Below are 19619 nucleotides of genomic sequence, written 5' to 3'. Positions count from 1 at the left end.
GAGCCCAAAAGGAACACAGCCAGGCAAATATGAGATGCATGACCCGCCCACGCCGCCCCCACACAGCCAATCACAGCGCAGAGAGCGGCAGACGGACGGGAGGGGCGGCCAATCACGAGCAGGAGGACGCAGAAGGCAACGTCGTCATGGCAACTGCTGCTCAGAACAGAGCGAGCATCAGCCAAGAACTCAACCAGGACTGAACCAGGACTAAAGCAGGACTAAACCAGGACTAAACCAGGTCTAAACCAGGACTAAACCAGGTCTAAACCAGGTCTAAACCAGGACTGAACCAGGTCTAAACCAGAACTTAACCAGGTCTAAACCAAGACTAAACCAGGTCTAAAACAAGACTAAACCAGGACTAAACCAGGACTAAACCAGGTCTAAACCAGGACTGAACCAGGTCTAAACCAGAACTTAACCAGGTATAAACCAAGACTAAACCAGGTCTAAACCAGGACTAAACCAGGACTAAACCAGGACTAAACCAGGTCTAAACCAGGACTGAACCAGGTCTAAACCAGAACTTAACCAGGTATAAACCAAGACTAAACCAGGTCTAAACCAAGACTAAACCAGGTCTAAACCAAGACTAAACCAGGTCTAAACCAGGACTAAACCAGGTCTAAACCAGGTCTAAACCAGGACTAAACCAGGTCTAAACCAAGACTAAACAAGGTCTAAACTAGGACTACACTAGGATTAAACCAGGTCTAAACCAGGACTAAACCAGGACTGAACCAGGTCTAAACCAGGACTAAACCAGGACTAAACCAGGACTAAACAAGGACTAAACAAGGACTAAACCAGGACTAAACCAGGACTAAACAAGGACTAAACTAGGACTAAACCAGGTCTAAACCAGGACTTAACCAGGTCTAAACCAGGACTAATCCAGGTCTAAACCAAGACTAAACAAGGACTAAACCAGGACTAAACCAGGACTAAACCAGGTCTAAACCAGGACTAAACAAGGACTAAACCAGGACTAAACCAGGTCTAAACCAGGACTAAACAAGGTCTAAACCAGAACTAAACCAGGTCTAAACCAGGACTAAACCAGGTCTAAACCAGGACTAAACAAGGTCTAAACCAGAACTAAACCAGGTCTAAACCAGGACTAAACCAGGATTAAACCAGGACTAAACCAGGACTGAACCAGGTCTAAACCAGGACTGAACCAGGTCTAAACCAGAACTAAACCAGGTCTAAACCAGGACTAAACCAGGTCTAAACCAGGACTAAACAAGGTCTAAACCAGAAGTAAACCAGGACTGAACCATGACTAAACCAGGACTGAACCAGGTCTAAACCAGAACTAAACCAGGATAAAACCAGGACTAAACCAGAACTAAACCAGGATTAAACCAGGACTGAACCAGGTCTAAACCAGGACTAAACCAGGACTGAACCAGGTCTAAACCAGAACTAAACCAGGATAAAACCAGGACTAAACCAGAACTAAACCAGGACTAAACCAAGATTAAACCAGGACTGAACCAGGTCTAAACCAGGACTAAACCAGAACTAAACCAGGACTGAACCAGGTCTAAACCAGGACTAAACCAGGTCTAAACCAGAACTAAACCAGGTCTAAACCAGAACTAAACCAGCACTAAACCAGAACTAAACCAGGACTAAACCAGGACTAAACCAGGTCTAAACCAGGACTAAACCAGGACTGAACCAGGACTAAACCAGAACTAAACCAGGATTAAACCAGGTCTAAACCAGGACTAAACCAGGTCTAAACCAGGACTAAACAAGGTCTAAACCAGAACTAAACCAGGTCTAAACCAGGACTAAACCAGGTCTAAACCAGGTCTAAACCAGGACTAAACCAGGTCTAAACCAGGACTAAACAAGGTCTAAACCAGAACTAAACCAGGTCTAAACCAGGACTAAACCAGGTCTAAACCAGGTCTAAAGCAGGATTAAACCAGGTCTAAACCAGGACTAAACCAGGATTAAACCAGGACTTAACTAGGACTGAACCAGGTCTAAACCAGGACTAAACCAGAACTAAACCAGGATTAAACCAGGACTAAACCAGGACTGAACCAGGTCTAAACCAGGACTGAACCAGGTCTAAACCAGAACTAAACCAGGTCTAAACCAGGACTAAACCAGGTCTAAACCAGGACTAAACAAGGTCTAAACCAGAACTAAACCAGGTCTAAACCAGGACTAAACCAGGACTGAACCAGGACTAAACCAGAACTAAACCAGGATTAAACCAGGTCTAAACCAGGACTAAACCAGGTCTAAACCAGGACTAAACAAGGACTAAACCAGGACTAAACCAGGTCTAAACCAGGACTAAACAAGGTCTAAACCAGAACTAAACCAGGTCTAAACCAGGACTAAACCAGGTCTAAACCAGGACTAAACCAGGATTAAACCAGGACTTAACCAGGACTGAACCAGGTCTAAACCAGGACTAAACCAGAACTAAACCAGGATTAAACCAGGACTAAACCAGGACTGAACCAGGTCTAAACCAGGACTGAACCAGGTCTAAACCAGAACTAAACCAGGTCTAAACCAGGACTAAACCAGTTCTAAACCAGGACTAAACAAGGTCTAAACCAGAATTAAACCAGGACTAAACCAGGTCTAAACCAGGACTGAACCAGGTCTAAACCAGGTCTAAACCAGGACTAAACCAGGACTGAACCAGGACTAAACCAGGTCCTAAACCAGAATTAAACCAGGACTAAACCAGGTCTAAACCAGGACTGAACCAGGACTGAACCAGGTCTAAACCAGAACTAAACCAGGATAAAACCAGGACTGAACCAGGTCTAAACCAGGACTAAACCAGGTCTAAACCAGAACTAAACCAGCACTAAACCAGAACTAAACCAGGACTAAACCAGGATTAAACCAGGACTAAACCAGGATTGAACCAGGTCTAAACCAGGACTAAACCATGACTGAACCAGAGCTAAACCAGGACTAAACCAGGACTGAACCAGGTCTAAACCAGGACTAAACCAGGACTGAACCAGGACTAAACCAGAACTAAACCAGGACTAAACCAGGATTAAACCAGGTCTAAACCCGGACTGAACCAGGACTGAACCAGGACTAAACCAGGACTAAACCAGAACTAAACCAGGACTAAACCAGGATTAAACCAGGACTGAACCAGGTCTGAACCAGGTCTAAACCAGGACTAAACCAGGACTGAACCAGGTCTAAACCAGGTCTAAACCAGGACTAAACCAGAACTAAACCAGGACTAAACCAGGATTAAACCAGGACTGAACCAGGATTAAACCAGGACTAAACCAGGATTAAACCAGGACTAAATCAGGACTAAACCAGGACTAAACCAGAACTAAACCAGGACTAAACCAGAACTAAACCAGGACTAAACCAGGACTGAACCAGGTCTAAACCAGGTCTAAACCAGGACTAAACCAGGACTAAACCAGGACTAAACCAGAACTAAACCAGGACTGAACCAGGTCTAAACCAGGTCTAAACCAGGACTAAACCAGGACTAAACCAGGACTAAATCAGGACTAAACCAGGACTAAACCAGGATTAAACCAGGACTAAACCAGGACTTTGTTTTAAATGACACAAAAATTAAAGAAACACAAAAATCATAAAAACAGTCTCCATGTGACTGGTCCCACTGCGCCACCTCCTGGACAACACGGGACACGCACACACACCTGCTCCGCTCCAATCACACAAATAAACACACAAAATATCAAACACAACACACAAGAACAAAACAAAACACACATCATTTCAAAACTTACTTCCTGGTTGTACCTCGTGACATCACACTGGGGATTTCCATAACTTTACACAAAAAAAGCTCCGGTAATGTTCAAAGGGAGATTTATTTGACAAATAAAATTGTAAAAAAAGGTTTTGTTGAAACAGAAAACTGTTTTTGTAAACTGTGCGGTGTGTGTCAGTAAAACACAACTCTACTTCTGAACATTTACATTAAACTCCTTTTATCCTCTTATACAAATTATTTAAACTATTGCACAAACCCAAAAGCCGTAAAAGCAAAAGCTCTTTGTACTGAATTAAAAATATAAAATGTAATATTGTATTTATTTTGTTCTATGTGTTTAATAGTATATAATAATAAAACTATATCATTTGTATGATTTGACTGTTTTAAAAAGGACTACTTGACTCTCAAACGCCTTTTCTGCATCTAAACATAAAAATTATGTTTGTTGTTTTACTTAATCCTCTTGCTGTTTATATCATTGTATATTTGAATAAAAAAAATAAATAAAAGTCTTTTAAAAAAAATTCTACTTTCTGTAATTTTTAACAGATTTTTCCACTTTTCTTCACAAACTCTTTCTGGATTTGTGTAAAACAATAATTTTAAATATCATCTCACCAAATGAAGTCCAAATGTGAGAATCATCAGAAGCATCTCGCACTTTCAGCGTCAAACAGAGATAAAATGATTAAAAACAGTATAATTAGTATAATTAGTATAATAATAATAATAATAATAAGTATAATTTCTGTTTTTTTAACCGTTGTGTTTTTCCCGCCACCGCACGCGGGCAGCAGAGCTCTTTCTGACCCGGAAGCGGAAGTCGGTCCTTTTCTGTTTCTGCTTGGTAAAGAGACACTCAGAGGTACGTCCCGCTCGGGCTAAAATCCGTTTAAATCTGCCCTTTTTCTGTCCATCCGCGGTCTGTCGATACTTTACTTAAATCTTATAATTGCAACGCGAGGGATCCATGTGAAATGGAGAGATTTAGACTCAGAAAATATTGAGTTTTGGTGGGATTTGTGTCGGTTCTGACCGCATCCTCAGAGCCGCCATCTTAGCTCCCTGCTTCACATTTAAACCGCATTTCCAGCCCATTTTCTTTATAAATTCGCCATTACACCTCACAAACACACATAATATAAACTGTTAAACGGAGTCTATTTAATAATCTGGTTTAAAATCTTCAAAAACATGGTGTAAATCGAGTCAAATCAAGCTCTGTCTGACGTTGAACCAGTGAAGCTGCTCCATGCTTCAGACCAATGTGCATGTTTAAATCACAGCTTTTACTCAGACACAAACCTCACGTGTGTCAGTCTGCAGTGTGAAAGTTCCGCGGTGAAGCTTTAATTCCAGTGTTTTACCTGGTTGTGTGGCTCCTGGGGTTTTCCATGTGGTGTGAGCTTCAGAGGACAAGTGTCTCACAGAGGAGCTGTAACTGAAGTGTTTTATACAGGATCATTGTGGCTGTTTGTACTGTACTCGGACTGGTTTGTGTGATTTCGTACAGTTTTTATTTCCTTGCAGCAGTCTCACAGTAAAGTGAATAAATCATATGAGGAGATGCTAAAGGCTCATATTGATATAGATTATATTCACATGAACAGGCTGGAAGAAAGTTGTTTTAAAGCCACAGTATGCAACTTTTTAGCTAAAAATGTTTTCACTGCCATATTAGATCAGTAGTAGGACAGAAGAAAAGTTTTTGTATTTGTATATAAATAGTATATAGTGTAAATGTACAGCTGTGGTAAAAGACAATATTATAGATCACATGTTTATGTTTTTATGGGATGACAATTTTATAGAATCCTAACTCTTTGAAACTCATTTGTGTTCGTAAACTCCAGACCTGGGTTTGTCTGAAACAGGTGTGAAACTGAATCGTGTCAAGGCCTCGACTCTGAGATGTTATTGTGATGCTGTTAAGTAAAATTTGTAGCTCCAGAGAAGTGCTGCGCAGACCCTTTTATTGGATGAGCATGTCTTTATCTGTCTCTGTGGATAAGTACTAAGTCGCCCCAGCTTCAGTGATTTCTTTTGATTTTCAGACATGGCTCCACGTAAAGGGAAGGAAAAGAAGGAGGAGCAGGTGATCAGCCTGGGCCCTCAGGTCGCTGAAGGAGAGAACGTGTTCGGAGTTTGCCACATCTTCGCCTCATTCAACGACACCTTTGTCCACGTCACCGATCTGTCTGGAAAGTACGCATCTGTGAGGCGAGGGGTCAGAGGGAGAAAAGGAGGGTCAGGTGAAGGGGAAGAGAAAAGGAGGGTCAGAGGGAGCAGGGGAGAAAAGGAGGGTCAGAGGGAGCAGGGGAGAGGGTTGGACAGAGCAAAGGAGTTACCTGCACTCTCCGTTTCCAGGGAGACCATCTGCCGTGTGACTGGAGGAATGAAGGTGAAGGCCGACAGAGATGAGTCCTCTCCGTACGCCGCCATGTTGGCCGCTCAGGACGTGGCCCAGCGCTGCAAAGAGCTTGGCATCACCGCTCTGCACATCAAGCTGAGGGCCACCGGGGGCAACAGGTAAGACGCACGATATTTATGTCACCTATGTCCTTTCTACTATTACAGTGGTGTTACCGCCTCAAAACACACTGGAGTTGTGTTGTGCTTCATTCACACAGGTTTGAGTCACACTTTATTATTAGTCTGTGACATCTACAGAAAACGCTCTGTTCTGCTTTATGATGTCATGAAGTGGTAGTTTTGACGTTAACTCCTTTTACCTTAAGCTCGGTACAGATTGGCATTTCCAGGGGTGACGTCACAGTGATTCTAGTGAAGGTGGAACACACTGCTAACAATCGCCAAACACTGTCAAATGTACAATTTATATCATGTATGTCCTTTTTTACTTTTATGTCCACACAGCCAAAGTACTGTGAGTGAACAGGTCAAAATGCTAATGCAGATCTGATGTGTTTAGGTTAAATGCTCAGTGGGTTGGAGGGTAAATGCATTTGATTTGACAGATTTGTTATGAATGAAATCGTCTCAAATCACGGTTTGCTTTTTAAATTCAGTGTCTGTGCTCAGTTTTCCTCATTGGATGGTGCAAACGATCATGGTATATGTAGTTTTTTCCTCTGACACAAACTCAAAAGTATTATTTTGGACACAAATGCATATAGTTTAATACTGGAAAGATCAGGAACGATGCTCAGGCAGTTTTGATACTGCGATGTCACCAGTACTGTTACATCCCCCGTCTATATATGTATATGCTCAGTGTTCAGTCTGATAAACGTGTGCAGTGTGTTCAGTCTGATAAACGTGTGCAGTGTGTTCAGTCTGATAAACGTGTGCAGTGTGTTCAGTCTGATAAACGTGTGCAGTGTGTTCAGTCTGATAAACGTGTGCAGTGTGTTCAGTCTGATAAACGTGTGCAGTGTTCTCTTTCTCTCTCCCTCTCCCCTTCAGTAAAAGTGTTTTGTTCCTCAGGACAAAGACCCCCGGCCCTGGAGCCCAGTCTGCCCTCAGAGCTCTGGCCCGATCAGGGATGAAGATCGGCCGCATCGGTGAGACACGCACGATCCGCACACGATCCGCACACGAGCCACACACGAGCCGCACACGAGCCACACACGAGCCACACACTAAAGACGACTGACAGGCTGATCCTTCAGTAGGTCGAGATGGAGGGGTCTGTGTGACAATGGGTCGCCCTCGCGTCGCCCTCGCGTCGCCCCTGCGTCGCCCTCGCGTCGCCCCCGCGTCGCCCCCGCGTCGCCCCCGCGTCGCCCCCGCGTCGCCCTCGACATCTTGTACATTTATCTGGAGCAGCTCTGAAAGTGATCGAAAAACGTGGAACTTGATGAATTGAATCTGATTGGTGTAAACATAACGGTGGAAAAAGGAAAAAATCAATCGTTTGCTTAAATCAATTTGAGAAAAGCACAGACATCTTTCCCTAAATCTGTCTCTGTGTCAGATGCCCTCCCATATTTCCCTCCACATGATTTTAACAGCGTTTCTGAAACAGGCTCAAGTCTGAGACAGATAATCAAATCAAGAGGTTGAACCCAAGATGGCGTTGTTGTTTTCCATTGTCCTCACTGGCACATAAGCCCAGAAATCATTTTTCTACATTACTTGAATTCAGGCTCCTCCCACCGCGCGACGTCAGAATCAGTGATCGCTGCTGCAGCAAAGCGAGCGCTCAGAGCGGCTCGGATAAATCTTACAAAGATAACATTTAGGCGCTTTGAGGATTCAAAATTTCATGTTGTGAACATGGATAAGAATCGTACAAAATCCAACCATTGTGAAAGCTGGATGCCCTGCCAGAGCACGGGCAGTTTGAGTTCATGTAATGCGTCGGAGTTGATGTAACGGCGTCGTGCTCTTATGGCACAATTCTTTCTGGGCCCAAAGCTCCTGGAGCTGCAGTACCTGGAGCGACCACTAGTCGATCGTGCCCCGGGACAGAGGGCGTGTCTTATCAGTTCTTCTGTAGGTCCGCGGTCTGAGTCGCACGTTTGTGTTGGTTTGTTTGGGCACTTCACCTTTGGCTCCGCCCCCGACACACTGCTGGTCTGTGATTGGTCCGCTCGCTGCGGGGAGACTTTGAACCAGTCTGACCTCTGACCTCTTGTTGTTGCAGAGGACGTGACCCCGATCCCGTCGGACTCGACCCGGAGGAAGGGAGGACGCAGAGGAAGACGTCTGTAGACACATGGATACATTTACAAAATAAAACTTTTCACAACAAAAATGAGTCTGTTTTTTTTTATTTGTATATAGATTTTAACATAAGTGTCAGATGCCCTCCCAGATGTTGTAGTTGGAGACCTCTAGTGGTAGTCGGGCGACAGTGTTTGCTGGAATCCTCCATAAAGCTCTGAACACGTGTCTCCAGAGTTTGGGATCCAGACTTGGCTCAGGTTGCTCAATGATTTTGGAAGCTCTTGATCTGGGCATGTCTCGATCTGACCAGGGGGCGGGGCTTTATTTGTTTTGTTGTTGAAATACAGAAACACAATCTGCGGCTACAGCAAGAATCAGGACTAAACCGGTACTAAACGAGGTCCTGTCCAGAGGTGAACATAAAGGCGTACTTGCCGTCCGCGGTGGAGGAGATCTACAGCTCCCAGATGTCGGACAGTTTTAAAGATGTCTGAGATAATCAAAAGATTGCTGCCAAATGGCTTCAGATATATTACAAAGGTAAATTTGATGTTTACGCCCCCTGGTGGTGGTTCTGTTGATACAGTGAATCTGGGAAGATGTCACTTTGACATTTCAAACCTGAACTGTCCCAGACTCTAAATGTTTCAGGGCCTGAAGCCTTCTGAAGCTGCAGTGTCTTTTCTTGGTGTTTGTTTTACGGAAACACTGGGATTGTCTGGGGTCGCCTCTTCACAGATCTGACCTGTAAGGTGTCCTGGTGGAGCCTGGAGATGGACACGTTTAATGTCACACCGTGGAACCTCAGGGGCAATAACATCTCCATGGAAACGAGCAAGTGTGTCCCACTGACCCGTGTGTCCTCAGGGTCATGAGGCTCCGCAGGATTAAAACATTTAAAATCATGACGTATTTAGTCATTTAACGCTTTGTTTTGGTGACATTAGATCAAAGGCTCAAATATAATCAAACCTGAAATGGTTTTACCTTTTCAAGTTTTTACAAAGATGATCTCATGTTACAGTGGGGTCCCAGGGTCCCAGGACCGTGTGTCAATTCACCAAACTGGCCTTAGATTCACCCTTTGAAGTGTGCGTCGAAGGGCAGATACGAAATTTCCGGCGCGACAAGGACTGTCCCATTTCAATGCACTGACTGAATGCGCCCGACAAACCCGCCCTGCCCTTTCCACTGTTTCCATGGAGATCGGACGTAACCAAAGTGTGCATCCGTGCACACTTCACGCACTTCTATATCCCATCATGCACCGCGACTACACAAAAAAGAGAAGAAAATAGACTCCGCTGCACAAAACACGTTCAAATGTTGTACTGGTTTACCTCATCAGTGCGACATGAAACTGTTAAATCTGAATAAAGATCTGTACAGTGTGTTTGATTTAAAAGGAGGAGAGTTACATGGAATAAAGGAATGTGCAGTTATTCACAATAAGAGACATTATTATCATTAGAAATTATTATTACAATAAGAAAAATGTAAGAATGTTCGATTCTATTGTGTCAAAGACCAAGAGAAACATAAAGTCAGAAGAGTTTAATGATTCACACAGATAATGAACAATGAAGCAACAGACTCTGAGGAAAGGACAGAACAGACAGAACAGACAGAACAGAGTCCTGAGACGTGCACTAAATCTTCATGAGTTCCAGTACATTCCATACGTCTGCGCCCCCTGGTGGACACGTGTCATTTACCTTTGTGTTATTAAATCAAGATATTAGTTTGATGTAGCTGCACTGCTAGAAAATACTTTACAATAATAAGATGAAAAGAACTGGCACGACATAGAAGGGAAACAGCGCCCTCTACTGTTATTAAAGTGGTGCAGCCACTGGACAAAATACTGAACCATTAAACTGAAATATCCCACTATATGTACAAATAATCAGTGTCTCTGGTTTATAGACTATGAATGTGAAAATGATCCTGTTTCCTCTGTCTCTGTTATTACGTTTTCACAAGGTTTATTTTGTTAAAGTTATGAAGTAGCTACAAATGAGAAAAAAAATCACCTCAAACGTTATTTTTGCCTATTGATATTCAATCAAAACAGAAAGAAACGGCTGAAACGACATCTTGACTTTTGTTCTATTAAATAATAAATAATTAAAAATATCAGTATCGTACGCTCAAAGACAGCGGTGGAAGTGCGGTCCGTGGTGTGGACCTGTCCCACTTCAGCAAGATGGAGACGACACTGAGGAGGACAGATCCTCGACCAGAACCTTCAAAAGCAGCATTTGGAGAATTGAGACACGGCCCAGGACAGAACTTAGGTCTGAAGAGCTAACGACTCTGAAGCTAACACCTGTTTACAGTTTATGTCTGAGGCCAGGTCTGATGAGCTACAAGTGTGCACTGTCCTTAAGTGTGCACTGTCCTTAAGTGTGCTCTGTCCTTGAGTGTGCTCTGTCCTTAAGTGTGCTCTGTCCTTGAGTGTGCTCTGTCCTTAAGTGTGCTCTGTCCTTGAGTGTGCTCTGTCCTTAAGTGTGCTCTGTCCTTGAGTGTGAAAAAACTGAGTAAAACCTTTTCCTTGAAATAACAGAAGAAACCACCTGATGACATCACCAGGTGTAACAGAGCGTTATGAGCTGTGCAGCGAGACTGAAACATGTGAATGAAACACAACTGCACCACATCACACAGTCGAACAGGGTTAAAGCTCCACTGTGGGACATTTCACACACTAGAACAGGGTTAAAGCCCCACTGTGGGACATTTCACACAGTAGAACAGGGTTAAAGCTCCACTGTGGGACATTTCCTCACAGTAGAACAGGGTTAGAGTAATAGTTTGAGAGTAAATCAAACATTCAGATTGCGGCAGATTTTTATTTCCCATCATCCACACTGTCTGACCACTGAGTCAGGTGGTCAGAAGGTCGGAGGGTCAGAAGGTCAGATGATCAGGTGGTCAGAGGATCAGGCTTCATAAAGAGCCAAGAATCAACCACAGGCAAGGCCTTGTATAAACAGCACCTGTGGTCACTGCGGCGGTCCCTGCTGTGGTCACTGCTGCGGTCACTGCGGCGGTCCCTGCTGTGGTCACTGTGGCGGCCATCTTGTGACTGTATGGCGAGTGAAACTTGAATAAACCTGATATAAAGGTCAGTTCCTCGTGGCCCGACGCCGCCGTCTCATTTTGTGCCGCTTTTACGATGTCGTCTCGGGGGAAACACTAAACTCACAAAATAAATGTGAACATGGCGTTTGAAAGTCTCAGCGTCGCAGTTTGTTCGATCACGCTGCCTCAAGTAACCACGGCAACCGCATTTTGCATTTTAATGAGGCTCCAGGCACACGCCGCGATCTTTCTACGATTCAACCGGTTACGCCGAAATTAACCCGGACGAATGCAAATCCATGTGAAGCTCCGCCCCCAATGACCCGAGCTCTGCCGCGGGGCCGACCGTTGTCCACAAGCTCCTCCCACTTGAGTTTAGAGTAGGACGGTGTTATAACCAGAGGGGCGGGGCATCTGACTTTACATCAAAGACACAGAGTTTGTGATTATATCAAGAAAATCAAGGATTTAATGTTTAATCATCAATGTGATCACAACTGGGACCCCCAGAACCCCCCCAGAGACCCCCCAGAGACCCCCAGAACCCCCCCAGAAACCCCCCAGAGACCCCCAGAGACCTCCAGAACCCCCCCAGAGACCCCCAGAGCCCCCCCAGAGACCTTCAGAAACCCCCCAGAGACACCCAGAGACCTCCAGAAACCTCCAGAGACCCCCAGAGACCCCCAGAAACCCCCCAGAGACCTCCAGAAACCCCCCAGAGACCCCCAAAGACCCCCAGAACCCCCCCAGAGACCCCCAGAACCCCCCCAGAGACCCCCAGAAACCCCCAGAGACCCCCAGAACCCCCCCAGAAACCCCCCAGAGACCCCCAGAGACCTCCAGAACCCCCCAGAGACCCCCAGAGCCCCCCCAGAGACCTTCAGAAACCCCCCAGAGACACCCAGAGACCTCCAGAAACCTCCAGAGACCCCCAGAGACCCCCAGAAACCCCCCAGAGACCTCCAGAAACCCCCCAGAGACCCCCAAAGACTCCCAGAACCCCCCCAGAGACCCCCAGAAACCCCCCAGAGACACCCAGAGACCTCCAGAAACCTCCAGAGACCCCCAGAAACCCCCCAGAGACCCCCAGAACCCCCCCAGAGACCCCAGAAACCCCCCAAAGACCCCCCCAGAGACCTCCAGAAACCCCCCAGAGACCCCCAGAAACCCCCAGAGACCTCCAGAGACCCCCCCCAGAGACCTCAACAGACCCCCAGAGACCCTTTGTGACCCTCCGGTGCATTAACAGTTTGTCCATTTCACTTTAAAGTCTCATAAAGAGCTGAGGTTTCAGACTCAGTCCTGACCCGGGTCCTGGGTTTGGTCCTGGTCCGGGTCAGACCGCTCTGGGTCCGGGTTTGGGTCCTGGTCCCGGTCCCGGTCCAGTCCTCGGGTCAGAGGTCGTAGCTGGTCTGGACTCAGTTTCCTGGTTTCTGCGATGAGTCGTTTGACGCCGACCATCCATTGGCTGACCTCAGTCACATGATCCACCATCAGAGAGCGGTGAGCCTCGTCCGCCGAGTCCCACAGACCGGACCGGAGATCTGAGGACACAGAGAGTCAGATGCCCTCCCACGACCACAGAGAGTCAGATGCCCTCCCACGACCAGAGAGTCAGATGCCCTCCCTGTGTGTCAGATGCCCTCCCCGTGTGTCAGATCGTGTCAGATGCCCTCCCTGTGTGTCAGATCGTGTCAGATGCCCTCCCTGTGTGTCAGATCGTGTCAGATGCCCTCCCTGTGTGTCAGATCGTGTCAGATGCCCTCCCTGTGTGTCAGATGCCCTCCCTGTGTGTCAGATCGTGTCAGATGCCCTCCCTGTGTGTCAGATCGTGTCAGATGCCCTCCCTGTGTGTCAGATCGTGTCAGATGCCCTCCCTGACCTGTGGTGAGCCTCTTCATCCTCCTCTTCACGGTGGAGCTCAGTCTTCCTCTGCTCCAGGACGTCTCCAGGAGCTGCAGCCTCTTCCCCACATCTGCACAGACCTGCACCTGAAACACAGAGGGTCAGTGAGAATCCTCTGCACCAGAGGGTTCTCCTCTGCACCTCCTCTCTCATGGCACTACTCCTCTGCACCTCCTCTGTCGTGACACTCCTCCTCTTCCCCCTCCTTTTCCCCCTCCTCCTCCTCTGCACCTCCTCTCTCGTGACACTCCTCCTCTTCTCCCTCCCCCCCTCTTCCTCCTCCTCTGCACCTCCTCTCTCGTGACACTCCTCCTCTTCCCCTGCACCTCCTCTCTCGTGACACTCCTCCTCTTCTCCCTCCCCCCCTCTTCCTCCTCCTCTGCACCTCCTCTCTCGTGACACTCCTCCTCTTCCCCCTCCTCTTCCTCTGCACCTCCTCTCTCGTGACACTCCTCCTCTTCCCCTGCACCTCCTCTCTCGTGACACTCCTCCTCTTCCCCCTCCTCTTCCTCTGCACCTCCTCTGTCGTGTCACTCCTCCTCTTCCCCCTCCTCCTCCTCTGCACCTCCTCTCTCGTGACCCCCCCTCCTCTTCCTCCTCCTCTTCCCCCTCCTCCTCCTCTGCACCTCCTCTCTCGTGACCCCCCTCCTCTTCCCCCTCCTCCTCCTCTACACCTCCTCTCTCGTGAGTCTTACACTGGTGGTTCCGTGACACGCCTCCAGAGCGGCGTTCAGCACTGACATCACTTCCTCCACTTCGGGCTCGCGCTCTGATTGGACAGAATCACTCTGAGCTCTGATTGGACCAGAGGCAGGAGGCGGGACCACAGGGGAGCCAATGGGAGGAGGAGCTGCTGGAAAAAAAACAAAAACAATGTAAAAAGACTTGTGTCTGAATGTCTCCCCCAGCCCCCCCCTCCACAGACCTGCTCTGTAAACTGTGTGATAAACGATGGAGTAGTCTTGAGTCTTTGTGGAGTAAAAATAAACACAGGGTTTTGTCCAGCTGAAGCTAAGCGGCTAATGCTAAGCACAGTTTATTTAAAGAACTAAACAAAATGGACTCTCCAGATCCTCCCGTCGTTTATAAGAGGAGTCTGAGTCATCTAGAGATCTCTGCTTAGAAGGTCTGTGTAGAAGTAAATACCTCCTCTTTAATACCCCACAGAGGTAAATACCCCACAGAGGTAAATACGTCCTCTTTAATACTCCACAGAGGTAAATACCTCCTCTTTAATACCCCACAGAGGTAAATACCTCCTCTTTAATACCCCACAGAGGTAAATACCTCCTCTTTAATACCCCACAGAGGTAAATACCTCCTCTTTAATACCCCACAGAGGTAAATACCCTCATCTTTTCTCAGCTGGACGTTCGGACACCAGTAAAAATGTGTGACCCTTAAACAGCGCCCCCTGTGGACACTTGGACACAGCCTACATTTAAATACTTACAAAAGTTGGAGTTCTACCTGGACTGAAAGGAGGCGGAGCTACTGCAGATCTGGGTGGAGTCAGAGCAGATGTGGGCGGGGTCGTGGGCGGGGTCATGGGCGGGGTTCCTGTGGACCAATGCAAGAGCAGATCAGAGATGTGTCATACACGTTTGATCTCTCGTGTTTCTTTAGTTCTAACAGGTCGCCCTCGGTAAAGCCCGTCTCTTCAAAGTTTTCGTAACCCATGGTTTATTATTTGGGTATAATTTAACGGTCACGTGATCCTCACAAAAGAGAACGTAACTGACAACATCAGTCAACTCATCAATGCCAGAAGAAGACTCATAAAACATATCCCAGTCCGTACATTGGAAACAGCCTTGTAGGCTCGTCACTGCGTCCTCAGCCCACTGTTTGGACGCTCTGGGCTCGACGCTCTGGGCTCGACGCTCTGGGCTGGACGCTCTGGGCTCGACGCTCTGGGCTCGACGCTCTGGGCTCGACGCTCTGGGCTGGACGCTCTGGGCTGGACGCTCTGGGCTCGACGCTCTGGGCTCGACGCTCTGGGCTCGACGCTCTGGGCTCGACGCTCTGGGCTCGACGCTCTGGGCTCGACGCTTCCTCGCCTCAGGACAGTGCGATATGTTGGGATCAACTGCACACAGTTGTGGTCGGCGCTCCCCAATGGTGGAAGAGGGTGAGACTTGTACGCTCCCTTGATTGAGCCGTAACACAAGTCCAATGATTTATTGCGTCTAGTTGGACACGTCACGTATTGGGAGAAGTTCCACAGGACAGTTTTTAGGGAGCACTGGTTAAAATCACCAAGGATAAAGATTTGGATTGGAGCTTTTGCGTCACATTAATTGTGTCTGATGTTTTATCCACATTGGTCTTGGGGTGGACGTAGACCACAACAATGAATATTTGTGGAAATTCCCGAGGAAGATACGGGGGCGTAAGGACACCGCTAACAATTCAGCATCCTTAGTGCACAGACTAGCGCTTGTTGACATAGAGACACACCCCTCGCCCTGTGATTTGCCAGTGACACCTGGTCTAGGCAGAGGGTTCCCTGAAGTTATCCAAAGCCAGATCTGCGTCCACATCACTGTCCATAAGCCAAGACTCCGTGATAGCCAACAGACAAGCGTCTCTGCATTCATGGTGAAAGTGAACGTGGGCCTGTAATTCGACGATTGGACATTTATCAGCATCAGAGCGACTGTCTCCGTAGCCGCTGGCGCCCCCCGCCCCTCTTTCCTCGCTTCCTGGGTTTTCGAGGGACAACATTACACGAGTTAGTTAAAAAGTCAGATGTATCTACGCCTGGAAGAAAAAGATCGACAGGCGATGAACTTTCCCACTGAAGAAGAAATTCTCTGCTGTACTGGATCTGGAATGATTCCTCCACGAGGGGCTGGAAGCTCAGAGCGGCATGTCGCACTGTCCCCAGTGCAAACAGGACAATAAACTCCACTGCCCCACAGCACAGCCGAGCAAAAGTCACACAACCGTCCCCCACCACCTCCAGACAAACATGCACCGTGCTCTGTGTCCTGTCGAACCTATAAACAGGCACAATCATCCAAAAACAAGACAATTTTGTCTCTGCTGCCGGTCGCTGCCTGAGCATGTGCCCACCTACCTAGTTAGGATGTTCTAACGCTGTTTCCTCCTCAAAAACACACTGGAGTTTTGTTTTGTTTCATTCATGATTGAGTCACACTTTATTATTCGTCTGTAACATCTACAAAGCACAAAACGCTCTGTTCCACCTTGTGATGTCATCAAGTGGGAGTTTTCAAGTGAACAGTTTACATTTAGTTCAGTCGAGAGTGAAATGATCCAAATGATTCTAGTGAAGGTGGAGTTTAAAAACACAGTGGAGCACTTCCTGTATCACCACATGATGACATCACAAGGTGGAACAGAGTGTTTTCAGTTTGAGAGAAGAACTCAGCCTAAATCTGCAGTTTGTGTTAAACATGTGAGAATGAAACAAAACACAACTCCAGGTCTGTGTGTGACGAGTGCAGCAGTGTGTCTGACCTGCAGGGGGCGCTCTCTGACCTACAGGAGGTGCTCTCTGGGGCGACAGTGGCTCAGTGGTTGAGTGTTGGTCCCAACCCGAAGGTCGGAGGATCGAGTCCCGCTCGGACCAAGTTCTGTCATTGTGTCCTTAGGCAAGACACTTCACCCACATTGCCTAGTATGAAAGTGGTGTGTGTGTGAATGATGGAGGTGGTCGGAGGGGCTGATGGTGCAGATTGGCAGCCTCGCTTCTGTCAGTCTGCCCCAGGGCAGCTGTGGCTACAATAGTATCTGACCATCACCAAGTGAAATGAATGAATAATGAGTCTAGTGTAGAGGCTTTGACACGACTGAAGAGTATTACAAGTGTAAGGCAGTATTATTATTATTCTCTCTGTCCTACAGGAGGTGCTATCTGACCTGCAGGAGGTGCTCTCTGTCCTACAGGAGGTGCTCTCTGACCTGCAGGAGGTGCTCTCTGTCCTACAGGAGGTGCTCTCTGACCTGCAGGAGGTGCTCTCTGACCTGCAGGAGGTGCTCTCTGACCTGCAGGAGGTGCTCTCTGTCCTACAGGAGGTGCTCTCTGACCTGCAGGAGGTGCTCTCTGTCCTACAGGAGGTGCTCTCTGACCTGCAGGAGGTGCTCTCTGACCTGCAGGAGGTGCTCTCTGTCCTACAGGAGGTGCTCTCTGACCTGCAGGGGGCGCTCTCTTGGTCAGCAGGTTCCTGTGAGCTCCTCGTGACGTCTGGAGTCCATAAGAAAACTGAGGAGGGTCGTTCCAGCCGCGCTCCTGGTTACCTGGAAACAACAACTCAGTTATGTAATCCTCCTCTGACCCTCTCCTCCTCTGACCCTCTGCTCCTCTGACCCTCTGCTCCTCTGACCCTCTCCTCCTCTGACCCTCTGCTCCTCTGACCCTCTGCTCCTCTGACCCTCTCCTCCTCTGACCCTCTGCTCCTCTCCTCCTCTGACCCTCTCCTCCTCTGACCCTCTCCTCCTCTCCTCCTCTGCTCCTCTCCTCCTCTGACCCTCTGCTCCTCTGACCCTCTGCTCCTCTCCTCCTCTGACCCTCTCCTCCTCTGAACATCTGCTCCTCTGACCTTCTCCTCTTCTGACCCTCTGCTCCTCTGACCCTCTCCTCCTCTGACCCTCTGCTCCTCTGACCCTCTCCTCCTCTGACCCTCTCCTCCTCTGAACATCTGCTCCTCTGACCTTCTCCTCTTCTGACCCTCTGCTCCTCTGACCCTCTGCTCCTCTGACCCTCTCCTCCTCTGACCCTCTGCTCCTCTGACCCTCTCCTCCTCTGACCCTCTCCTCCTCTGACCCTCTGCTCCTCTGACCCTCTGCTCCTCTGACCCTCTCCTCCTCTGACCCTCTGCTCCTCTGACCCTCTCCTCCTCTGACCCTCTCCTCCTCTGACCCTCTGACCCTCTGCTCCTCTCCTCCTCTGACCCTCTCCTCCTCTGACCCTCTGCTCCTCTGACCCTCTCCTCCTCTGACCCTCTGCTCCTCTGACCCTCTCCTCCTCTGACCCTCTGCTCCTCTGCTCCTCTGACCCTCTCCCCTTCCTGCCTCTCCTCCTCTGACCCTCTGCTCCTCTGACCCTCTGCTCCTCTGCTCCTCTCCTCCTCTGACCCTCTCCCCTGACCCTCTGCTCCTCTGACCCTCTCCCCTTCCTGCCTCTCCTCCTCCTCCTCTTTTCTCCTCCTCTCCCTCTTTAACGAAACAGATTAAACTTATTCCAATAATAAAACATGAGGTAAATTCGTTTTTTTTTAATGACCTTTCACCTTTGACCTGGTTTTGGGACATCTGAAAAAACCCTGAGGTCGATTTAAATAAAACATCATGTTGTTTGATCCAGTCGGAGAAAAAGGTTTAAACTGTTCAGAGTTTATCATAAAACCAGAGGAAAAGTTGATTTGACAGAAGCAGAGTCTGTTTAAACACGTGTATCTGTCACAATAATCTCCTGAATTATGATTATGTGCAAATGATTTTTATTAAAACTCACCAGGTTTAATGAACAGATTCTCCGGGTTTGAGTCCATCACAAAAAGAGACTGAAGCAGAAAAACTCCTCAGAGAAACAGAGAAACACTGATAAACCTCAGATCAACCGGGTTTACACCGGATAAAACACGAGCTCATGTAAAGTTAAAGTGACGGGAGGTTTGTATCGGGGTAAATGTAATAATAATAAATAATCCTAAAGTTTAAAGCGCTGTCAGACTGAACAGTGTCATGTTTAAACCCGGAACAGTTTGAGTGAAGCACAAACGCGGTAAACACGGGACTTCCGGGAGGAGTTTCACAATAAAATACACCACGCTCACATTTCACGATTCTAAGTTCGTTTTTTATTTAGTTTGGATTTATGATGAAAAACTATTCATGAAAATATAGAAAAAATATCTAAAATGTTTAAATGTACGAAGTAAAATGTAACAGTGATGAGAAAACTAAAAAACACTTTGGTTTTATTGTGAAAGCAAAAAGGTCTCACTTCCTGTCACCGGCCTGATTCAGCACTTCCGGGACACGTGGAGCAGCGTGAGGTCACGTGACTGACAATAATACAAACAAAATGATTTTAGGTTGACACCGATTTAATAAAAGAGAATCTAGAAGCTTCTTTAGGTTCAGTTTCACAAAAAAAAAAAAATTATATACATATTTAAAAAAAGAGACAGGTGCGGTGTCTCTGTCCGCACACAGACAGGTCTCTGTCCGCACACAGACAGGTCTCTGTCCGCACACA

The 19619-nt window shown here is 47.4% G+C and overlaps 3 protein-coding genes across 3 annotated transcripts; 2 read left to right on the top strand and 1 right to left on the bottom strand.

Annotated features, from left to right (window-relative positions):
* The first annotated feature begins 4527 nt into the window (after window positions 1-4527).
* rps14 (ribosomal protein S14) lies at window positions 4528-8489 on the top strand. The gene is made up of 5 exons (XM_033978921.2): window positions 4528-4634; window positions 5824-5974; window positions 6137-6298; window positions 7217-7293; window positions 8379-8489. The coding sequence occupies exons 2-5, from the start codon at window positions 5826-5828 to the stop codon at window positions 8444-8446; spliced, it is 456 nt and encodes a 151-aa protein (XP_033834812.1). The 5' UTR covers window positions 4528-4634; window positions 5824-5825; the 3' UTR covers window positions 8447-8489.
* A 3467-nt stretch (window positions 8490-11956) lies between these two features.
* On the top strand, window positions 11957-12715 carry LOC117381508 (basic salivary proline-rich protein 2-like). The gene has a single exon (XM_033978490.1). The coding sequence runs from the start codon at window positions 11957-11959 to the stop codon at window positions 12713-12715; it is 759 nt and encodes a 252-aa protein (XP_033834381.1).
* Window positions 12716-12723: 8 nt separating this feature from the next.
* Window positions 12724-19110, bottom strand: sra1 (steroid receptor RNA activator 1). Its single transcript, XM_055226654.1, has 6 exons — window positions 18873-19110; window positions 17552-17656; window positions 14861-14950; window positions 14086-14240; window positions 13368-13476; window positions 12724-13029 (listed from the first exon to the last, which is right to left on the bottom strand). The coding sequence occupies exons 1-6, from the start codon at window positions 18907-18909 to the stop codon at window positions 12782-12784; spliced, it is 744 nt and encodes a 247-aa protein (XP_055082629.1). The 5' UTR covers window positions 18910-19110; the 3' UTR covers window positions 12724-12781.
* Window positions 19111-19619: the final 509 nt, after the last annotated feature.

The sequence above is a fragment of the Periophthalmus magnuspinnatus genome, chromosome 14, assembly GCF_009829125.3.
Source record: "Periophthalmus magnuspinnatus isolate fPerMag1 chromosome 14, fPerMag1.2.pri, whole genome shotgun sequence".
Lineage (NCBI taxonomy): Eukaryota > Metazoa > Chordata > Actinopteri > Gobiiformes > Gobiidae > Periophthalmus > Periophthalmus magnuspinnatus.
Note: the sequence above shows the minus strand (reverse complement) of the source record. Positions and strands in the feature narration are given on the sequence as shown.

Coding starts and splice junctions, on each gene's coding strand:
- sra1 (XM_055226654.1), bottom strand. CDS start 18,909: ATGGACTCAAACCCGGAGAATCTGTTCATTAAACCTG. Junction 14,241..14,860: donor TCCGCCTCCTTTCAGTCCAG/GTAGAACTCCAA, acceptor TTTTTCCAGCAG/CTCCTCCTCCCATTGGCTCC. Junction 13,030..13,367: donor GATGAAGAGGCTCACCACAG/GTCAGGGAGGGC, acceptor CTGTGTCCTCAG/ATCTCCGGTCCGGTCTGTGG.
- LOC117381508 (XM_033978490.1), top strand. CDS start 11,957: ATGTTTAATCATCAATGTGATCACAACTGGGACCCCCAGAACCCCCCC.
- rps14 (XM_033978921.2), top strand. CDS start 5,826: ATGGCTCCACGTAAAGGGAAGGAAAAGAAGGAGGAGCAGGTGATCAGC. Junction 5,975..6,136: donor GTCACCGATCTGTCTGGAAA/GTACGCATCTGT, acceptor CTCCGTTTCCAG/GGAGACCATCTGCCGTGTGA. Junction 6,299..7,216: donor AGGGCCACCGGGGGCAACAG/GTAAGACGCACG, acceptor TTTGTTCCTCAG/GACAAAGACCCCCGGCCCTG.